Raw genomic sequence first — 20,799 nt, 5'->3', positions numbered from 1 at the left:
CGTGACAAGATAGACGAAATAATGGCATTAATGGGTTTGATCTAGTAGCCATTACTGAGACGTAGTTGCAAGGTGACCGAGGTTGGGAACTAAATATTCCAGGGTACTTAACTTTTCGAAAAGGCAGGGCAAAGGAGGAGGGGGAGTAGCCCTGATGAAGAATGACATAAAGACAGTAGTGCGAAAGGATCTTGGCTCGGAAGATCAGGAAGTAGAATCAATATGGGCAGAGATAAGAAATAACAAGGGGCAGAAAACACTGATGTTTATAGACCTCCTAATAGTAGTTATACTGTTGGACAGAGTATTAATCAAAAAATAAGAGGAGCTTGTAACAAAGGTAATGCAATAATCATGGGGGAGTTTAACCTTCATATAGACTGGGCAAATCAAATTGGTGAAAGTAGTTTGGAAAACAAGTTCATTGAATGCATTTGAGACGCCTTCCTAGAACAATACGTCAGGGAACAGCCCATTTAAATCTTGACTCATGTATGGAGACAGGGTTAATTAGTAATCTCATAGCAAGGGATCCTATGGGGAAAAGTGATCATAATATGATAGAATTTCACATGGAGTTTGAGAGTGATGTACTTAAGTCCAAAACTAGAGTCTTAAACTTAAACAAAGCCAATTACATAGTTATGAGGGGCGAGTTGGCTAAGGTTGATTGGGAAATTAGATTAAAAGATATGATCGTCGATAAGCAATGGCAAACATTTAAAGAAATATTTCATAATTCTCAACGAATATACATTCCATTGAGGAATAAAAACCCTACGCGAAGAGTGATCCATCCGTGGCGAACTAAAGAAGTTAAGGATAGTATTAGATTAAAAGAGGCTTATAATGTTGCCAAGAACAGTAGTAAACCTTAGGATTGGGATAGTTTTAGAAACCTGCAAAGGATGAGCAAAAAATTGATAGAGGGAGAAAATAGAACACGAGAGTAAATTAGCAAGAAATATAAAACAGATTGCAAGGACTTCTACAAGTATGTAAAAAGGAAGAGATTAGCGAAAGTAAACGTGAGTCACTTAGAGGCAGAGACAGGAGAAATTATAATGGGGAATAAGGAAATGGCAGAGACATTAAACAAATATTTTGTATCTGTCTTCACAGTAGAAAACACAAAAAACATACTGGAAATAGTGGGGGACCAAGTGCCTAATAAGAGTGAAGAACCTAAAGTAATTAATATTGGTAAAGAAAAAGTATTGAAGAAATTAATGGGACTAAAAGCTGACGCATCCCCTGGACCAGACGGCCTACATGCTAGGGTTCTAAAAGAGGTGGCTGGAGAGATAGTGGATGCATTGGTTGTGATCTTCCAAAATTCCCTAGATTCTAGAACAGTCCCAGTGGATTGGAAGGTAGCAAATATAACGCTGCTGTTCAAGAAAGAAGGGGGAGAGAAAACAAGGAACTATAGGCCAGTTAGCCTGACATCAGTAGTTGGGAAAAGGCTGGAATCTATTATTAAGGACGTGATAGTGGGGCACTTAGGAAATCATAGTATGATTAGGCAGTGTCAACATGGTTTTATGAAAAGGAAATCGTGTTTGACAATTCTACTGGAGTTTTGTGAGGATGTAACTAGTAAGGTAGATAATGGGGAACCAGTGGATATATTATACTTGGATTTTCAAAAGGCATTCGATAAGGTACCGCACAAAAGGTGATGACACAAGACCAGGGCTCATGGGGTTGGGGTTAATATAGTAGAACGGATTGAGGATTGGCTAACGGACAGAAAACAGAGAGTAGGAATAAACAGGTCATTTTCAGGTTGGCAGGCTGTGACTAGTGGGGTGCTGCAAGGATCAGTGCTTGGGCCTCAGCTATTTACAATCTATATTAATGACTTAAATGAAGGGACCGAGTATAATGTATCCAAGTTTGCTGACAAAACAAAGCTAGGTGGGGAAAGTAAGCTGTGAGGAGGACACAGTCTGCCAAGGGATATAGGCAGGTTAAGTGAGGTTATTCACTTTGGAAGGAAGAATAGAAAAATGGAATATTTTTTTAAATGGTGAGAAACTATTCAGTATTGGTGTTCAGAGGGATTTGGGTGTCCTTGTACATGAAACACAGTTAACATGCAAGTACAACAAGCAATTAGGTAGGCAAATGGTATGTTGGCCTTTATTGGAAGGGTGTTGGAGTACAAATGTAAGGAAGTCTTGTTGCAATTGTACAGGGCTTTGGTGAGACCAAAACTGTGTGTGGTTTTGGTCTCCTTATCTAAGGAAGGATATACTTGCCTTTGGAGGCAACAAAGCTTCACTAGATTGATTCCTGGGATAAGAGGGTTGTCCTATGAGGAGAGGTTGAGTAGAATGGGTCTATACTCTCCGGAGTTTAGAAGAATGAGAGGCGATCTCATTGAAACATAAGATTTTGAGAGGGCTTGACATGGAAGAAGCTGTTTTCCCTGGCTAGAGAGTCCAGAACTAGGGGCATAGTCTCAGGACTAGGGATTGGGCATTTAGGACTGAGATGAGGAGGCATTTCTTCATTCAGAGGGTTGTGAATCTTTGGAATTCTCTACCCCAGAGGGCTGTAGATGCTCAGCCATTGAATATGTTCAAGGCTGAGATCGATAGATTTGTGGACACTAAGGGAATCAAGGGAGATGGGGATCGGGTGGGAAAGTGGAGTTGAGGTCAAAGATCAGCCACAATCTTATTGAATGGCGCAGCAGGCTCTTGGGACTGTATGGCCTACTCCTGCTCCTATTTCTTATGTTCTTATTCATGGCATTTCTTTCTTCATAATATCGCAGTAACAATGTGGAAAATAGCGGGCACTTTATCTTAAAGAACACCAACATAACTATTTTTGCTGACATATATGTTGAGCAGCACTTGTGTTATATTTTCCAGCTACTGATGAGCGGTACATTGTCCTGATTTTTGAGTCTGTTCCGGATGTTCGAGCAACTGCTATTTTTGAAAGGATTTTAACTGAAGTTGGCAAAAAGAACAATATACCAAACTTTTTTGTCCCCATACCATTTGTTGAAGCGAACAGCAGGCTTCTTCTGTTTACACAGAACTTAGAGGAACATAAAGGGAATCTATTACTCAAGGACAGCAGGGTGAGCATGTTACTGTATTACTTAGTGGCTCAGTTCCACTGACGTACTTGTTTTATGGATGTTTAGGTGCAAAACCAATGAGACGAAACAAACAGTGGGGGTATGAAGTCAAATGATGAACCTTGGTTGTTCTTATTTACCTCTACAAATTTGGGTTTGAGTTTGCTGCAGACTGACTGACTTTCCTCTTATGGTCTCTCGTGAAGTAAAAAAAAGTTGTGCAGGTTTCAATCGGGTCTCTGAAAGGCGGAGGTCTAGATTATAAGAAATGTTAGGAACAGAAAAGGCAATTAGGCCCAATAAACATGTTCCTTTTTTGCAGATGGACTCACCTCCTTACCTTCTCACCATGTCTCTAAGTTCCTTCTCTTCAGAAACACATCAAATTGTTTCTTGAATCCGCTTCAGTGGCTTTCCCTTGTAATTTATTGCACAACATTATTACTTGAGTGTAAACTACTGCCTCACGATGCCTGACTTGCTCATTTTTAACTTGCGTGCCTAGGTTTTTGAACTTTTCATCACAGGGAGCAGTTTGCCAGGATGTTTTGTTCCTTCCCGTCATGATCTTGAAAACTTGAAGTCAACCACCTTGAAGTTTCTCCTATTCCAGGTGGAGTGGGGTGAGGGGGAGGGAAAGCCCAATTTTCTTAACCTTTCTCAGAACTTAAATTACTGACACTTGCACTCCTTTTTATTGCTTACCTCTAAAAGGCTGCCCACCTTCCTGTAATTAGATGACTAGAACTGCCCTGTACCCGTGATGATGTCTGGCCAATTAATTTAGAACCACATTAAAGAAAGATGTGGATTTATATAGTGCCTTTCATGACCTCAGGACATCCCAAAGTGCTCTGCAGCCAATGCCATACTTTTCAAGTTGTAATGTAGGACACACGGTAGCCAGTTTGCACACAGTAAGGTCCCACAAACAGCAATGTGATAATGACCAGATAATCTCTTTCTCGTGATGTTGGTTGAGGGATAAATATTGTCCAGAACACCAGGAAGAACTTCCCTGTTCTTCACAATATTCCCTCGGGATCTTTTATGTCCACCTGTGAGGGCAGATGGGACCTCACTTTATGTCTCGTCCAAAAAGCGGCCCCTCCAATAGTGCAGCACTCCCTCAGTACTACACTGGAGTGTCACACAAGCTTTAATGGTACCATATGATATTAACTCCATCAATGCTCAACTCCCAAGCTGTGAATTTCTTCGCTGCTGAAATTGACTGTGCTCCTGCTGTGGCACAAAATTACTAAGAGTTCGTAAGATCAACCTTCAATTTTCCTGTGTGTGGTACGTTTGGAATTAATTCTACCGGTGACTAATTGAGAATGGAAAGAGTTAAGAGGATTGGAGATACTGTAAGAAATCGGAAGAACTAGGCCCAACCATCTTCAGCTGCTTCATCAATGACCTTCCCTCCATCATAAGGTCAGATATGGGGATGTTCGCTGATGATTGCACAGTGTTCAGTTCCATTCGCAACCCCTCAAATAATGAAGCAGTCCGAGCCCGCATGCAGCAAGACCTGGACAACATCCAGGCTTGGGCTGATAAGTGGCAAGTAACATTCACGCCAGATAAGTGCCAGGCAATGACCATCTCCAACAAGAGAGAGTCTAACCACCTCCCCTTGACATTCAACGGCATTACCATCGCCGAATTCCCCCACCATCAACATCCTGGGGGTCACCATTGACCAGAAACTTAACTGGACCAGCCATATAAATACTGTGGCTACGAGAGCAGGTCAGAGGCTGGGTATTCTGCGGCGAGTGACTCACCTCCTGACTCCCCAAAGCCTTGCCACCATCTACAAGGCACAAGTCAGGAGTGTGATGGAATACTCTCCACTTGCTTGGATGAGTGCAGCTCCAACAACACTCAAGAAGCTCGACACCATCCAAGATAAAGCAGCCCGCTTGATTGGCACCCCATCCACCACCCTAAACATTCACTCCCTTCACCACCAGCGCACTGTGGCTGCAGTGTGTACCATCCACAGGATGCACTGCAGCAACTTGCCAAGGCTTCTTCGACAGCACCTCCCAAACCCGTGACCTCCCCTACCTAGAAGGACAAGAGCAGCAGGCACATGGGAACAACACCGCCTGCACGTTCCCCTCCAAGTCACACACCATCCCGACTTGGAAATATATCGCCGTTCCTTCATTGTCGCTGGGTCAAAATCCTGGAACTCCCTTCCTAACAGCACTGTGGGAGAACCGTCACCACACGGACTGCAGCGGTTCAAGAAGGCGGCTCACCACCACCTTCTCGAGAGCAATTAGGGATGGACAATAAATGCTGGCCTCGCCAGCAACGCCCACATCCCATGAACGAATAATTTAAAAAAAACAATTGGAATGCTGCAGGAAAACAAGGAGAGCTGTTTGAAAGAGAAAAAAGTTTGTGTAGTTACAACAGGATGGGCACAGATGAACACCTCAGATTATTCCAAACACAAGGTTCTTGAGAGGTTAGATGTGCTGTTAGAAGATGAGAGATCCCTCAGCCTTAGGTGTGAGAAGTGGATTTATGTAGCAAACAAGAATGGAATATAAAGTCGGGCCGGTGTCAACATTTACCAATCAGATTCTGTCTGGCATGATGGCCAAAGACGGTTGATCACTGTTTCTGTTGATCGATAAGTCTTGCTTGCGTTTGGTGACTGCAGAAGACTGGGTTGATGTACAGTATCTGCAATTACTTCAATCATGCCAGCAGTGGATAGTACTGCCACTCATACAGAATTCAGGGTCCATTAGGTGGCACTGGCACGCTTACTGCCAGACTTGAGACACTAATAAATGACTCTGGCACCCAGACAGACGAATGAGGCCTATTAGGCAGCACAGACATCATTGACTGCAGATCTGAGGGCATTGTGGGTGATGAGCTTGTACATTTCACTGTCCAGTTTAACATGACTCTACTTAGGTCAGGGATATTATACCCTTGGGTTACTCCATTTTAATACAACATACCCTAATTACAGGAACGTTGTGCCCTCGGTGGTATTTTCACTCATAGTTGGTATAATGTGCTGTTAAGGGTTGGAACACCCTGTTATATTTGCATACAACCAAGGACGTTCCATGGGACTAGGAAGAATGCACATTTCATTAGTTTTCTGTTCCCAAGGTTGGTGTGCTGCAGACTCATCTGCAATATCAGCAATCTGAACATTGCTGTGGAATGGTTGGTAAATGCACACAATGCTGCAATACCGTCAGTTGCAGATTGGGAAATTCCCTTATTTGATCCCTGTGTATGTCTTAGTAGCTGAATGCCTAGCACCAACATGAGTATGGTACATTCTGTCTCAATTGTCTTTGAGCTAGGGATAATAACTAACATTTCCATCCCTGATTTCAATCCAGCGACCTTACTGGAAGGTAGTGCATATTGTGTGTGGACGCATGTAGGTTCAGGGTCAGGCTTGGCTGTAATGCGCTCTATGATGAATAGCCTATAATAATTTAATAGCCTATGATAAAAGAACCCACGGCAATATTTGAAGAGGAGCTTGGCCAATATTTATCCCTCAACCAACATCTAAAACAGATGATCTGGTCATTTATTTCATTGCTGTTTGTGGGAGCTTGTGTTCAAATTGGCTTCTGTGTTTCCTGCACTACAACAGCGACTACACTTCAAAAGTGCTTCCTCGGTTGTAATGCAGTTTGGAACGCCCTGATGTCATGAAAGGCGCTATATAAATGCTAGTCTTTTCTTTTTAGCCTGCTGACACTTACTAGCAAAGCACTTGTATGAAGATTGGCCACTACTGAAAGCAGCAGGGTGTGCTACCAGTGTCTGAATCTATATATAAACAGGAATTGGCACCCTCAGGAAAGAAGGGAGAAATTTGGTGGGAACGGAAGAGGGGGAAATCATTACACAAGAAATGTTCTCATCCTTTGAGCTGAATGTAGTTTCTACCAGGAATGGAGTAGTAGTATTGAACTCAAAGCTGCACCCTTTGTGACAAGGAAGTTTCTTCATTTTCAAATGGTAAGCAAATGATCCAAATACAAGGAGCTACCCAGTGACCTTACTCACGTCACACAGTTTTTTAAAAGAATAGTGGTCTGCCTTTTGGGCGAATGCATGTCTTTTTTTAAAAAAAAAATAAAATTAAAAAAATTCCTGGATCAGAGAGACTTTCAAATCCTGGCATTAGCAGCCATGTTTTTACCTTGGGCAAATGAAGTTCCTTTATGCAATTTTCCTGCTCCCTTAGTGGAACTTCACTGCCCATCGGACCTATGCAATTTATTAGGGCTTTTCGTCAATTAGCGTATCTCAAGTTGGACCGTCGGAGTGTTTAAAAAGCCTGGACATCTTGCTAATGGTATGCAAGATGTATTGATGCAGAAGTAAGACCTTCTGTTTAGGTTCAGTAGACCTTACTCTTTACATGAAAGCAGACTGCCAAGTATCACCTGCCCCTGCTACCCAATCTAGTGAATGTAAGTTTTCTACTAGATGAGCCAGCAAGTGAACTAAGTTTAACATTAAACAGCATTGGATAATTCAATGTTTTAGTTCTAATTAGTTGCCCAATATTATTAGTTTCCATCCCTTCTATACGTGAAAGGCACTGGGCTCCTCCAAAAGTTACATGCTAACTGTGTGCTGTGATTGGTTGATAAAAGATAAAGATGGGCAGTTGAGAAGGGAAACAGTCCACATAATGAGTGGGAGAAGCCACCCCATGATTTTGCTGGGCACATGATCTTAGCCAGTAGAATATGGAATTGCCCTAATTGAAAGAGAGACTACAATAACTGCAGACAGTTACATTTCTTCCCCCCCCCCCCCCACTTCTATTTTCTCATCTTGTCACGTGACCTGTGTTTTAAATCTAATTTTCTAGGTTGCCCCCAAATACTGTTTGAGGAACACCACCCGTTCAAGTGACGATGGTTTAGGATCACCCCATACTTCCTTTACGGGTCCTATTGAAAAGTAAGTCTGTTAAATTGTGGGGGTAAATCACAATACTCGAGTAAAGGTACTTGAAACAAAAATAGCATGTATTTCTGAATGATTGTGTGGGCCAAGGATGCTGTTAAAGTGAGCTACAAGTCCAGTTAATGACTTTCAATTGTGAAATGTTAAGTTTTGGAAAGGTAAGAGAAATAAGTTCTTCTTAGTCAACAGCACATGTTAGAGCTGGTACATGTGGATAAAATGAGTGGGGGAACATGGAGTTCAAGTCCCCCATTCCACTGAATTCCCAAGCTCAGTGGTGCTGCAGCTAAGAGGCTTGAAGCAGAGGCCAAACATCTCCCTATGGAGGAAGGAAAAGCAGAAGAAACTTTAGCAGCCTTCGGATTGTTGGACCCCTCATCCTCCTGTGTGCGCTGCCTGATCATTGAATTTACTTTTCTTACGTTCTGTTTTCCTCCCTCTTATCTCCCTTCCTTAAGATGAATCGGGACAGTTTCTGAAGTAAAGCTGACCTGAAGGACTTTCTCTCGATTTTTGGATTCTATACAGTGTTTTTAAACTCTCTTAATTTTGGATTTAAGTGTTGAACTACCTAGAATGAGAACTAATCTATAATTGACGTATATTTCCATATCTCAAGGAATTTTATAATTCTGTTTTTACCAGATTGATAGTTTACCCACCTCCTCCATCTAAGGGCGGTATATCTGTGACTAATGAAGATCTCTTTTGTCTGAAAGAGGGAGAATTCTTGAACGATGTTATAATAGATTTCTATTTAAAGTAAGTAACTCTGTTTATTATAAATTTCTGCAAGCAGCAACAGGAAATGTAAAATGTAGTGACTATGTTTGAAAGGGGAGACTCTTGTCCTGGGACACCAGACCTAATAGCTAGTATTGGGTAAAATGGAGGAAGTCATTTTATGGCGCAGGGCTGGGCGAATCCTTGTATAGTAACAGCTTAATTTAAAAAAGAAAAACAGCCAACGTGGATTTATAAGAGGGTGATCCTGCTTGACAAACCTTGTGAACATTACAAATGAAATAAACAGTGGTACTCCCTGTTATATAGTTTTTGAACTTTCAGAAAACCTTTGGCAATGTCCTACGTGACAGACTTCGCTGAGAATCCAAGATAGGACATGGGGCTGGATAAGAATTTGGGTAGAAAAGAGGACTCGTGAGAGATCCAATGCCAGACTGTCGGGAAGGAGGGGTTTGACGGCGGAGGTGGGGGTATTGAACGAAATACTGTAAGGGTCAATGCTTGGACCCCTATCGTCTTCTATCTACATAAATGATCTGGATGCCTAGATCAATTGTAAGGTTGTTAAATTTGCAGACAACGTTAAAGTAAGGACACAAGCCATTAGCAATTTGCAGAAGGACTAGTTATGCAGTGCAATTGGACAGACAAATTAAAGTTCCATTATGAAGTGCTGGATTTTGAGTTTTTAAAAAATGAGTGGCATAAGTATAAACTCAAGGGTATAGATTTATTACAGCGAGCCTTAAAAAGGGATGTGAGAGTAACAATAGACTTACTTTCAATGTTGACCATCTGGAGAATGAATTGAAGCAAAACAAGTAGAATATTGGGGTACGTGTCCAGAACAGTGCAGTACAAGTCTGCAGAGGTTATGCTGAGGCATTTATAATGTCCTGGTTACCACTTTGTACGTTTTTGGTTCCGTATGTGCATTCTAGAGGATGCAGAGAACAAAAATTATCCGGTGTAAATTAGGTGAGCTGTGAGAAAGGGTTAGTGATGCATAGCATAAGTTTTATAGAAAGCACCTTACGTTTGAAGTATATGAAAGTTTTAAATAGCATAAATAGTGAATCCAGAATATTTTGAAGTTGTGCCAACGACAAAAAAATAAATTTGTTGAACAATACATTTAAAACCTTTATTAGAATATATTAGTGTGATAAAATGTTTGGAATCTGCTAGATAAAGCAGTAGAGTTAAATACATTAATGGTATTCAAAATGTAATTTAATGTTTGATTGGATGAACTTGAGTAGCAGAATGATCAACTTTGGGCCAAATGATCAGGTTTCACCCAAGAGATTATTAGCAAAAAATTAGAGTGCATGTAATTGGAGGTAACATTAGCACATAGGTTGGTAATTGATTGAGAGGTGGGAGATGAAGGGAACGTTCTCTGATTGGTGGGATGTGAAAAGTGGTGCTCCCCTGCGATTTGTACTGGGTGCTCAGTTTTTCACCATATATATCAATGACTTGGATAAAGGAATACACAGAGTTGTATATCCAAGTTTGTAGATGACACTAAGTTAGGAGGAACAGTAAGTTGTGTAGCAGGAAGTTACAAAGGGACAAAGACAGAATAAGTGAGTGGGCAAAAGTGTGACAGATGGAGTTCAATGTGGGGAAGTGTGAGGTCATCCACTTCAGATCTGAGAAAGACAAAGAGAAATATTTTCTTAATGCTGAGGGACTGGGAGCTGTGAAGGAGCAAAGGGATTTAGGTATCCATGTACACACATCTCTAAATTAGTGCACAGGTACAAAAAGTAATCAAACAGGCTAGTGGAATATTGGCCTTTATCTCGAGGGTTGAAATGCAAAGGGGAGGAAGTTATGCTTCTGTTGTACAGAGCCTTGGTCAGAGTCCATCTGGTGTACTGCGTTCAGTTCTGGGCACCGCACCTCCGGAAAGATATATTGGCCTTGGATTCACCAGAATGATACTGGGGCTTATAGGGTTAAATTATGAAGCTAGGTTGCATAAACTGTTTGTATTCCCTTGAGTTTAGAAGGTTGAGGGGTGATCTAATTGAGGCGTTTGAAATGATAAATGGATTTGATAGGGTATATACATAGAAGCTATTTCCTCTGGTGGGGGAATCCAGAACAAGGGGGCACAATCTTAAAATTATAGCTAGGCCATTCAAGAGTGAAATTAAGAAACACTTTTTCATGCAAAGGTTAGTGTTAATCTGGAACTCTGCTCCCCTAAAAGGCTATGAATACTGAGTCAGTTTAAATTTTTAAGACTTGAGATTGATAGATTTTTGTTAGGTAAGGGTATCAAGGGATATGGATCAAAGGTGGGTAAATGGAGATGAGGTGCAGATCATCCATGATCTAATAGAATGTCAGAATAGGCTCAAGGGGCTGAATGGCCTACTTTTTATTTCTATATTCTAATGGTCACTTCTTATCCTCAACTTTATCTTGTTCTTGTCTCCTCATCCCATTCCATTGCTGTTCCTTCCATTTTGGAGCTGCGTTTTAAATCATTTTTTTGTGTTTCTAATGCCTTTTCACATGCCTGACTTAGGTGTAAGGTGATGTGTAACAACTTGTTGGTCCACCCCTTGAGGGCTTAATGTTCAGGGAGATAGACGGTATATTAGTGCAATCCATTTAGCCCCCCAACAATAAGGTTGACCGAGTAATTAAATACTCCATTTTACTTGGTCATTTCCATGAATGCAAGTAGCTTTCGTTTTTTTACTCTGAATGAGTGGAGCTTGAATGGTTATATTGCCGAAATTGTTTCTATCATTGAGGTTGTTAGTCAAGGTAATCTATGCACCCTGGTAGATAAGGAGCTCCAAAACAGACACTTCAACAAGATTCCAGAGGTTTCTCCCCCCTCCCCCCTCTCCCGCCCCCCCCCCCCCCCAAGCCCTCACGTGCACACTACTGGACCACAGGACCCCAAGCCGCACAACCAGGAAGCAGTTCATCTCCACGGCCCCACACACCCTGAAAAATTAATTAACGTTGGCACAGCGAAACACCCCCCGCAACACTGGGCTCGTCATCACAAACAGCAGTGTAAAAGCATACCTCCATGACAAGTACTAGAGCATCTCCCATTCCACTGACAATTGTCCCACCCACAAATGCAGAGATTTCTGGATCAAATACTAACCATCCCCCTACCACAAATTCCCTGGTGCTGCTGCCCATACGATCCAGCATGAGGTGTCCAAGAGAGCCCCAGACCCCAAGTAGAGACGGACACTGACAGGGTGGCAGCGAATATAAAGTTCAAAGTAAACTTTCTAGTAACCATCCAGAATATGAACATGGAGATCAACATACTCTGCAATGTGAACACTCAAACGGAACACCAGATAAATAAGCTGGGTTTGTGAAAACAAGGCTGAGATAATTCTGAAAATCTAGATTCAAAATAAACTTGTTTGAAGATTGCCCCATCCAATACACCAGTTTCGCTGCGCTTTAATATCATTTCACCCATCTGTAGTAGTACATAATTCTTGTCACTGGGTGGCACTATCTGAAAACTCTTGAAATGTACTTTTATCATAGTGGGTACTCTCCACTTGCCTGGATGAGTGCAGCTCCAACAACACTCAAGAAGCTCGACACCATCCAGGACGAAGCAGCCCCCTTGATTGGCACCCCATCCACCACCCTAAACATTCACTTCCTTCACCACCGGTGCACCGTGGCTGCAGTGTGTACCATCCACAGGATGCACTGCAGCAACATGCCAAGGCTTCTTCGACAGCACCTCCCAAACCAGTGACCTCTACCACCTAGAAGGACAAGAGCAGCAGGTACATGGGAACAACACCACCTGCACGTTCCCCTCCAAGTCACACACCATCCCGACTTGGAAATATATCGGCGTTCCTTCATCGTCGCTGGGTCAAAATCCTGGAACTCCCTGCCCAACAGCACTGTGGGAGAACTTTCACCACATGGACTGCAACGGTTCAAGAAGGCGGCTCACCACCACCTTCTCGAGGACAATTAGAGATGGGCAATAAATGCTGGCCTCGCCAGCGACGCCCACATCCCATGAACGAATTTTTTAAAAAAGTAGGCACAGCACAGGAGGAGACCATTTGGCCATCGTGCCTATGCCGGCTCTTTGAAAGACCTATTCATTTAGTCCCACTCCCCTGCTCTTTCCCCATAGCCATGTAATTTTTTTCCCTTCAGGTATTTACCCAATTCATTTCTGAAAGTTAATATTGAATCTGCTTCCACCACCCTTTCAGGCAGTGCATTCCAGATCATTTCAACTATCTGCATAAAAAAATGTTTCCTCATGTCACCCCTGGCTCTTTTGCCAATCACCTTAAATCTATATCCTCTGGTTACCGACCTTTCTGCCACTGGAAACTGTCCTAGAAATAAACTATTGGTCTCTAGCTTGAGACACTCGGGCTCAGAGTCTTTGAGCTGGATTCCGAGTTAGAGACGCTCCAACACATAAGGGGAGAGGGGGGGTGTTATCCAAATAGTTTTCTTCAGAGTACAGTCACACCTCAGCGGAAAGCCAACGTGCAGGCAGGGGAGAGTGTGATTGTACCTAAATTAATTTACTGTCAAACTCTGCAGTGTTGCAGGATTCCTCTAGTTTCAGCACAGGCAAATGACTGAAATTGTACAATAATACTAATACTAAATAGGAGGCTTCTTTGTTGGTGAATTTGGAAAAAAAGTTGAAGAAAAGCTTACATTTATAGAAAGAAAAGGAAGACATAACTTGTATTTATATAGCACTTTTCAGGACATTCTGAAGTCCTTTCCAGTCAATTAAGTACTTTCGACATGTAGTCACTGTTTTATAAAGTGCCTTTTCAAACATCTCAAAGCACTTCATGTACAATGAATTGCTTCCTGTAGGCAAATAGGGTGGTCTTTTTATGCATAGGTCCCACAAGCAACAATGAAATGAATGACCTGATCTGTTTTGGTAGCTGGAGGAAGGAAAGTTGGCCAGGGCACCAGTTAATTTTTTCTAACAGTGCATTGGAATCTTTAATATCCACTTGAACAACCAGAGAAGGCAGACTGGAATTTGGTTTCATATCTCATGCCAAAGTCACCACCTCCGGCAATGCATCACTCCCTCAGGGCTGTACAGGCCTGTCACTTTGGATTATATGCTCAGTTGCTGGAGTGGGCCTTGAAGCCGTAACGTTCTGATTCACAGGGGACTGTGTCAGCCATTGAAACAAGCATGGAAAAAACTTTCCATCAAGAAAACTAAAATCTTAAGTAAAAGAGATCAGTGGTGCAGATGGCATCAGGTTGTGACTGATTTCGGTTGCATTGTATACTTTCCACATTTGGATGGTGAACCTCTTCTAATGCTTGATTTGTGGTGAATTCAACAAAGGAATCCATGGAAGATCCTTTAGACCCTGCATACCCATCAACGCATGTAGTGTTTGCTGAGGAATGCATGCAGCTTCTGCTCAAGCTACAACTCCCCCTCTCCCCAAGGAGGAAAAGCTAAAGAACATACAGTATAGCAAAACATAAAATTCAAGATTAATCTTCACTTCAGATATTTATGAATAAATATTTCCAACTATGTGTGAGGAGAGGATCTGAAATCAGGGAAGAAATGTAGATTGTCTTAAGTCATTTGTTAAATTATCCCATCGGTGCACTCTTCAATTAACTGTGTATTGGTCAAAGTTAAATAAATATTGTGAGGTGATGTTATGTCCTGTGATAAAGATCAAGAACAGGAAGGCCTGAGTTACTTATTTATACCGTCCAGATATCTGGCAGGAGAACAGTGTGTGTCAAGGCAAGTTTGCTACGAGGAATGAGGATTAAATTGTTAATTTTGTCTGTGTTTCGTCCTGACCCATTCTTTGTAACTCTGCAGGTATTTAGTGCTGGAAAAGATCAATCAGCAGGATGCAGACAGAGTACATGTTTTCAGCTCCTTTTTTTACAAACGCCTGAATCAGCGAGAACGACGGAACGTTCCCGAATCTGCCAATCTATCGTAAGCTACCACAACTGAAAATCAAGAGTTGTGTAACTTTTCTCTTATAGAAGCAGAAAGTGTGGAATGCGTAAAAAGGGTTTTGTAAGGAAATCCAAAGTTCTCCAAGTTTTCATCATGTCTTTCTCCCTCCTCCAATGGGGGAAAAAAGCAAGAGTGGTTTATTTTTTGGGGCCGACCATCCATTTCGGAGTATTAACTTGTCACCAATGTTTTAAAAGAAGTACTTTCAGCTGAATTTGAACAACTTCAGTGTTTTACTCTATCCAGATTGAGCACTGATTTCATTTTGAAAAAGCAAAGTGGAATCAGCCATGTGCCTCTTTTATTCGGAAATATACTGGATTTAACCCAAGTGTGACACAGATTTCAAAAGTGTCCCTTCTCCCTATTACACCATCCTCTTTTGGAAAGTAGCTGCGCTTAAAACTTTGTACGCGTCCTGTTTTATGTGTCTAAGGAACGATGGCTGGGGTTTTCCCCTCCTCCAGCCTGCAGTTTTCCACCCATTCATTTTAATCGACTGAACATCACCGGCTGGCATGTGCAGAATCCCAGATGATGTGTCCCCTTAACTTTTTTTTAAAAAGAAAATTATGGTTTTTAATGATTTCCCCAGCATTGACTAAAAATGGGCATCATAATACTGTACTTGACCGGTAACTTCTCCCCTCAATAGCTTAAACGTTTTATTAGATTTTCAATGAATTTGTTATAACCATAGAAATTTACAGCACAGGAGGCTAGTTAGCCTATTGTCAATGTCGGCTCTTAGCTTGAGCAATCCAAAACTCATCACATTGCACTGCTCTCTCCCCAAAGCCGTGCATTTTGCTCTGCTTCAAATATTTATTTATTTGTATAAATTTCCCTGAAAAGATGCAATGGCCTCTCTTTCTACCACTCCTTGTGACAAGGAATTCCATGTTTCAACTTCTCCTAAATTCTCTCCTCACTATCTTGGTGACAGTTTTAAATTGATGATCCCTCATCACGTTCTCCAACCAGAAGAAATAGTCTTTCCCTAGTCACCTATCAAAATTTTACATAATTTTAAAAACCAGCAATTAGATCTCTTCTAAGCCTTCTCTGCTCCGGTGGAAATAGTCCCAGTATCTCAAGCCTCTCTTCATAACTGTAGTTTCTCAACCCTGGCATCATCCTGGTGAACCTACGCTGTATGCCCTCTACGGCTTTAATATCCTTTCTCCAATGCCCGAAACTGCACCTAATACTCTACTGTGGCTTAATCATTGCCTTGTACAAATATATCACTACCTCTTGTACTCTATGCCCCTATTTGTAAAACTCAAAATGCTGTTGGTCTTTTGATGACTTTATCTACCGTCACTTGCACTTTCAGGGAATTATGTCCTTGAATCCCTGGATGTCTCTTAATTCAAACCCTTCGTATCTTTCCATTAAGTTCCTTGATTTCTTCCAAAATTTCATTGCCTTACACTTATCCACATAAAATTGTAACGTGCACTTGCCTTCCCATTTCACTAACCTGTATGTCTTCCTGATGTTGTTTGATGTGTTCCTCACTGTTGCCAAATTCCTTACCTTTGTGTCAGCAGATTTCAAGATTGTGCTAGAGAGAGAGAAATCTCAGTGAAACCTGTAAATTAGGGACACCTAAGGGACTTGCATCAGGTGTAATTATTTTCAAAATGGTCATTGTGTGCACAAACCCAGATGAGCCAAATATCCCGGGATCGGCTCGATCTCCTGCAGCGCTTGTTTTTCGCTCTCTCCTCGGATCATGCCTAATTCTAGGATGTGATTTCAGTTCATTTTCTGTTCGTTGGGTTTCCTGGTTCCTTGTCAGCCTAGGGTCCTTTTTCATTGAGGGAGCGATATCTTGATCCAGGGATCTGCTACGTTGGCAGCCTGCACAGGTTGAGGTGGCTGCTGTAGGGCCGGATTGCCTGGGCGATCCCAGCCAAATTGCTGGGGGGGGGGGGGCGGAATTAATATCTTGCAGACCCCTTTCTGGGGCCCCCTCCCTGCGCTGTAGCTGCTTATGTTTGAAGTGGTGGGGGTGGGGGGGTTGGTAAGGGGCTGTTAGCAGCTCCTTAGTGCCTGAGGTACTGGTGGAGTAGTGTTGCCAACTCAAGTTGGAGGCATTCCTGGAGATTTGATCACATGATGCTCTGACCATATGACATTGGATCAGGTGATGTTGGACCACATGACTTTTACCTTATAACAGTTGGGTCTCCTGTAGTTGAGTATTTGTGGTTTCAGGCCTGCCGCTGTTGAGAAGTTCCGAGAATCAGGAGGCCACCCATGAGCAGGCGAAGAGGGGAAACTGAGGGCAGGGCAAAAGGGCATCCATTCTCTCCATCTTCCCCTGAGCCCCAGTCCCCAATTCTCTTCCCTCTTTTCCTGCCCCCCCCAATTCCTCAGTCACCCTTTCTCCCAAGCTCCGGTCTTCCCCTGCCCCCAACCCCCCCCCCCCCACCCCCAATTTTAGGCCCCCCTGATTCTCTTTTCTCCACTACCCTCCCCCACCTCCAAAGACCCGGCCGGTAGTTCTTCGCATTTATGGAATGGGGAGTTCCTTACCCAGCATCCATAGCGGCAGAGAAACCACTGTCTCTGGGATTGAATGCTTGCACGGCTTTATTCCAGGGATAGGGCAGTTTCTCTGCCGCTACGGATGCCTGGTAAAGAGTTCTCCATTCCACAAAAGGCATTTCTTTCACCTGCTGCTGCCTCGCACTTACCTGCGTGCCCTGTGTTTTAAGTTGTAAACGGACTTGATGCATTGAAGGCTGTCCATAGTTCGTAATTAGTGGGTTCTGTGCTTTCAAAGTGCAGCTTGTATCTATTACAATGTAAGTTATTTGGGACTGTCAATAACTGCCCATTTTTTTGGGGGTGTTCATTTGTACAGGTTTCACTGTACACCACTTCCAGCCTTTCTCCTGGGAACATCCATTAAACCCGCACCCTTTGATTCCTGTCAATCAAGCAGCTTTCTGTCCATGCAGCTACATTTCAGACATGTAGTGTAAGAGGAACTTTTATAACAAACCTCCGATGATGCAACTTTTCAAATATCCAGATATGCCACGTCTACAGCTTTGCCGTTATCTATTCAATGGTCACTTCTTCACAAAAAAAACACTCATTAAATTTTCCAAACATGTCTTGCCTTTTTATAAATCTGTGCTGACTGTTCTTGATGATTAACTCACACATTCTAAATACTGACTAATTTAACTTGAATTATGGATTCTGAGTTTTCCCACAACTGGCGTAAGACGAACTGGTCTGTAGCTATTTGGTATAACCGTCTTTCCTTCTCTTGAACAAATTTATTCATGAGCTACCTTTTAGTTCCCTGGCACAATTTACTTATTTAAGGTGGATTGCGACATTTTGGTCAGAGCCTCTGCTATCTCCACTTTGACTTTTTTTATTCATTCATGGGATGTGGGCTTCGCTGGCAAGGCCAGCATTTATTGCCGATCCCTAATTGCCCTTAAGGTGGTGGTGAGCCGCCGCCTTGAACTGCTGCAGTCTGTGTGGTGAAGATACTCCCACAGTGCTGTTAGATAGGGAGTTCCAGGATTTTGACCCAGCGACGATGAAGGAACGGCGATATATTTCCAAGTTGGGATGGTGTGCAACTTTGAGGGAAACTTGCAGGTGGTGGTATTCCCATGATCCTGTTCCCTCGTCCTTCTAGGTGGTAGAGGTCGCGAGTTTGGGAGGTGCTGTCAAAGAAGCCTTGGCGAGTTGCTGCAGTGCATCTTGTGGATGGTACACACTGCAGCCACAGTGTGCCGGTGGTGGAGGGAGTGAATGTTTAGGGTGGTGGATGGGGTGCCAATCAAGTGGAATGCTTTATTCTGGATGGTGTTGAGCTTCTTGAGTGTTGGAACTGCACTCATCTAGGCAAGTGGAGAGTATTCCATCACATTCCTGACTTGTGCCTTTATAGATGGTGGGGAGACTTTGGAGAGTTAGGAGTTGAGTCACTCGCCGGAAAATACCCAGCCTCTGACCTGCTTTTCTAGCCACGGTATTTATGTGGCAGGTCCAGATGAGTTTCTGGTCAATGGTGACCCCCAGGATGTTGATGGAGGGGGATTCCACAATGGTAATGTGGTTGAATGTCAAGGGGAGGTGGTCAGACACTCTTGTTGGAGATGGTCATTGTTTGGCACGAATGTTACTTGCCACTTATTAGCCCAAGCCTGGATGTTGTCCAGGTCTTGCTGCATGAGGGCACGGACTGCTTCATTATCTGAGGGGTTGCAAATGGAACTGAACACTGCAATCATCAGCAAACATCCCCATTTCTGACCTTGTGATGGAGGGAAGGTCATTGATGAAGCAACTGAAGGTGGTTGGGCCTAGGACACTGCCCTGAGGAACTCCTGGAGCTGAGATAATTGGCTTCCAACAACCACTACCATCTTCCTTTGTGCCAAGTATGACTCCAGCCACTGGTGAGTTTTCCCCCTGACTCCCACTGACTTCAATTTTACTAGGACTCCTCGATGCCACAAACGGTCAAAGGCTGCCTTGATGTCAAGGGCAGTCACTCTCACCTCACATCTGGAATTCAGCTCTTTTGCCCATGTTTGGACCAAGGCTGTAATGAGATCTGGAGCTGAGTGGTTGATTAAGCAGCTTGAGATGCAAGCCATCAGGACCCAGCGTTCTGTAAACCATTTTCTGTAAATTTTCAGACTTATTCATTACAATATTCTGTGAACTGGATATGTACTCATGTGTTTCTGTGTCCACAAATTCAAAAATGTTATTCTATTTGACCAAGCTTGGATATGGTTTCTTGTCCACTTTGTTTTTGCTTGCAAGAAATTCTCCCTTGCATTTACTCCAATGTTCTCCTTGCTGGCCTTCCATTTTTTTTATTCGTTCATGGGATGTGGGCGTCGCTGGCGAGGCCAGCATTTATTGCCCATCCCTAATTGCCCTCGAGAAAGTGATGGTGAGCTGCCTTCTTGAGCCGCTGCAGTCCGTGTGGTGAAGGTTCTCCCACAGTGCTGTTAGGAAGGGAGTTCCAGGATTTTGACCCAGCGACAATGAAGGAACGGCAATACATTTCAAAGTCAGGATGGTGTGTGACTTGGAGGGGAATGTGCAGATGGTGTTGTTCCCATGTACCTGCTGCTCTTGTCCTTCTAGGTGGTAGAGGTCGTGGGTTTGGGAGGTGCTGTCGATGAAACCTTGGTGAGTTGCTGCAGTGCATCCTGTGGATGGTACACACTGCAGCCACTGTGCGCCAGTGGTGAAGGGAGTGAATGTTTAGGGTGGTGGATGGGGTGCCAATCAAGGGGGCTGCTTTGTCCTGGATGGTGTCGAGCTTCTTGAGTGTTGTTGGAGCTGCACTCATCCAGGCAAGTGGAGAGTATTCCATCACACTCCTGACTTGTGCCTTGTAGATGGTGGAAAGGCTTTGGGGAGTCAGGAGGTGAGTCACTCGTTGCAGAATACCCAGCCTCTCACCTGCTCGTGTAACCACAGTATTTATATGGCTGGTCCATTTCAGTTTCTGTTCAATGGTGACCCCCAGGATGTTGATGGTGGGGGATTCGGCGATGGTATTGCCGTTGAATGTCAAGGGGAGGTGGTTAGACTCTCTCTTGTTGGAGATGGTCATTGCCTGGCGTGAATGTTACTTGCCACTTATCAGCCCAAGCCTGGATGTTGTCCAGGTCTTGCTGCATGCAGGCTCGGACTGCTTCATTATTTGAGGGGTTGCGAATGGAATTGAACACTGTGCAAACATCAGCAAACATCCCCATTTCTGACCTTATGATGGAGGAAGGGTCATTGATGAAGCAGCTGAAGATGGTTGGGCCTCAGACACTGCATTGAGGAACTCCTGCAGCAGTGTCCTGGGGCTGAGATGATTGGCCTCCAACAACCACTACCATCTTCCTTTGTGCTAGGTATGACTCCAGCCACTGGAGAGTTTTCC

At 43.2% G+C, this 20,799-nt stretch overlaps 1 protein-coding gene across 9 annotated transcripts in view; it reads left to right on the top strand.

The window, feature by feature from the left end:
- Window positions 1-20,799, top strand: part of senp6a (SUMO specific peptidase 6a) — a 151,901-nt gene that overhangs the window by 116,274 nt on the left and 14,828 nt on the right. For all 9 annotated transcript variants that reach the window (XM_067989195.1, XM_067989194.1, XM_067989197.1 and 6 more), the window contains 4 exons: window positions 2,886-3,100; window positions 7,992-8,083; window positions 8,735-8,851; window positions 14,712-14,834. In XM_067989195.1, coding sequence (XP_067845296.1) covers window positions 2,886-3,100; window positions 7,992-8,083; window positions 8,735-8,851; window positions 14,712-14,834 — 547 coding nt within the window. The remainder of the gene's footprint in view (window positions 1-2,885; window positions 3,101-7,991; window positions 8,084-8,734; window positions 8,852-14,711; window positions 14,835-20,799) is intronic.

This window comes from Heptranchias perlo, chromosome 8 (genome assembly GCF_035084215.1).
Source record: "Heptranchias perlo isolate sHepPer1 chromosome 8, sHepPer1.hap1, whole genome shotgun sequence".
Taxonomy (NCBI): Eukaryota; Metazoa; Chordata; class Chondrichthyes; order Hexanchiformes; family Hexanchidae; genus Heptranchias; species Heptranchias perlo.
The sequence above is the reverse complement of the archived record's forward strand: the minus strand, read 5'-3'. Positions and strand labels throughout refer to the sequence as shown.